General features: G+C 47.0%; 1 protein-coding gene across 1 annotated transcript; it reads left to right on the forward strand.

Moving 5' to 3' along the window:
* Positions 1-206: 206 nt before the first annotated feature.
* On the forward strand, positions 207-2260 carry mpv17l (MPV17 mitochondrial membrane protein like; the record flags this gene model as incomplete). The annotated part of the gene is made up of 4 exons (XM_083977211.1): positions 207-513; positions 716-786; positions 1560-1589; positions 2045-2260. The coding sequence occupies 4 exons, from the start codon at positions 207-209 to the stop codon at positions 2258-2260; spliced, it is 624 nt and encodes a 207-aa protein (XP_083833337.1).

Genomic DNA, 2260 nt, shown 5'->3' on the forward strand with positions numbered 1-2260 from the left:
GATCATGTGTGTTGTTCTCGCTGCCGGTGGAAAGGTCTAATCCCCTCCTGATTACCACACACACAGATGGATTGTATCCTGTTGGCCAGCCGGCTGACACCACCAGGGCCTAGTCACAGCAGTTCAACCGCTATGCTCGCGTCTTGATCGTTGAATTGCAGCCGAGCAGCATCTTCTCATCCGCGGCCTCTCCTCCTGGAGCCAGAATGAGGAGAGCGGTGTTGAAAGAAGCCGCCAAGCGCTTCCCCTGGCTGGCCAATGTCACTTTGTACGGGTGCTTGTTCGCCGGCGGTGACCTGGTCCACCAGCTCATGGCTCAGAAGGAGCGCATGGACTGGAGGCACACTCGCAACGTGGCCATCGTGGCAATTAGTTTCCATGGAAACTTTAATTACTTCTGGTTACGGGCCCTGGAGAGGCGCTTCCCGGGGAAGTCCGCCGGGATGGTTTTCCGCAAACTCCTGCTGGACCAGAGCTTCGCGTCGCCTTTGGCCACCAGTGTCTTCTACACAGGTGAGATAACCTGAATTAACCTCACATTTATTCACCATGCAGGGATTAGAGTTAAGACTGAGGCTTCATGTTAATGTTGCCTCTCAGTCAAACACCATGTGGGCCAAGGTGAGGAGTGATTACACATTTTAGTTCGTGCGTAATTACGCACAGATAGTGATCGCTTTCCAAACTCTGCGCTACCGTCTCCTCTGTCCTGCAGGTGTGAGCATCCTGGAGGGTAAAGAGGACGTGTTTGAGGACTGGAGGGAGAAGTTCTTCAACACCTGGAAGGTAAGGAAGGCCTCGGCAAGAAGGAAAGTCACCTTCTCTCTCTCCCTCCCTCCCTCCCTCCCACTGGCTGCTGCTGCCGCCGCCGCTGCTGCTGCTGCGAGCTCACAGCCAGATTAACCTAGATTGTGCCACTGCTGCTTTAGCGCAGTAGGCACGGCGCCCGGAAACAAGCAGGGTAATTCAGTCGTGACCAGTGCCAGAGGATAAAAAAGTCAGCGAGTTTCAGGACGTTTGGGAGCTGAAATCCTTCCAAATGTAAAGCACAGTGTCATGCAAGCTGCGGCTGCCGTGTAATGCTTCATGATCCTGGTAAATGTACAGCAACAGTAACAGCTGTTTCAAGGCTGGACAGGAAATTAATCATCAATCTCTCAGTAGCTGTAGGAGCAACTCAAATACCTCAGTTTCAAGTATTTCTATTTTACTCTTATTGATTTTGTTTGCTTTTAACTAATTTCAAACCAGGAAACTACACGGAAACATCTCTTTTTGTTATTTGTGTATTTTATATTAGTACTTTGGACTTAACATTGCATTGTAACATATCAAGCTGTTGTGATACTGTGCAGTGCTCCTGTATTTAAAAAGGGAGCACACAGTCCATTTCACAGCAAAACAAGATGGTTTTCAGGACTTTAGATGGATAAGATCAGTGCTGTCAATCTAAACTATAATTACCTTCACTGAAGCTAAATTAAAAACTCAACATTGATGTTGCCAGGGGCTTTGCAGAGCTGTTCAAAACACTCATTCTGTCCTGTTTTCTCCTCCAGACTGGACTCATGTACTGGCCGTTCATGCAGGTAAACAATTTTAGTTTTATTTTAGAAATTTACATTTTCCTTGTGATTTTTGTTGAGAATTAGAGACAGATGGTGATAAAGGCACAAAGGTTAATGCTAATACCTGATACCAGTGTTGTAACTGTTAACTTTAAAGGTGATTTTGTGCTACATAGAGTTTTTTTTCCTATGAAGTCTGATGCATGTTGTTTGACATTGTCCAAGTTCAATCTCAAATACGTCCTTTATTTTAAAGTGACCTCATATCAGAGTTCAATATTACACATTTTCATGGCCATGTTTACTCTAACATCCATGCCAGGTCACATTGTTTGAACATAATTTTATGTACATAGAGGGAGCATATAACAGCCCATAACAGTGAGGGAAGCTTTGAGGATCCTATGTCTATATAGGAAGAGAAGTGTGTTCCCATTGGATAACCTATGCTGACCATTTCCCTGTCCTCTTCACAGTTCCTGAACTTTGTGCTGATGCCGTTGTACATGCGGACGGCCTTCATGGGCTGCTGCGCCTTCCTCTGGGCAACCTTCCTGTGCTTCTCTCGACAGAGCGGTGACGGCACGGCCGGCGTGGCTCTGGCCTTCGTCATGGACCCACGTAAAACTTTGGAGGAAATGCGTCAGGCCCGGCTCGCTCGGAAAAGGCAAAAGGCCCAGAGGCAAAACTGA

Source organism: Trachurus trachurus, assembly GCF_905171665.1.
Source record: "Trachurus trachurus genome assembly, chromosome: 8".
Lineage (NCBI taxonomy): Eukaryota > Metazoa > Chordata > Actinopteri > Carangiformes > Carangidae > Trachurus > Trachurus trachurus.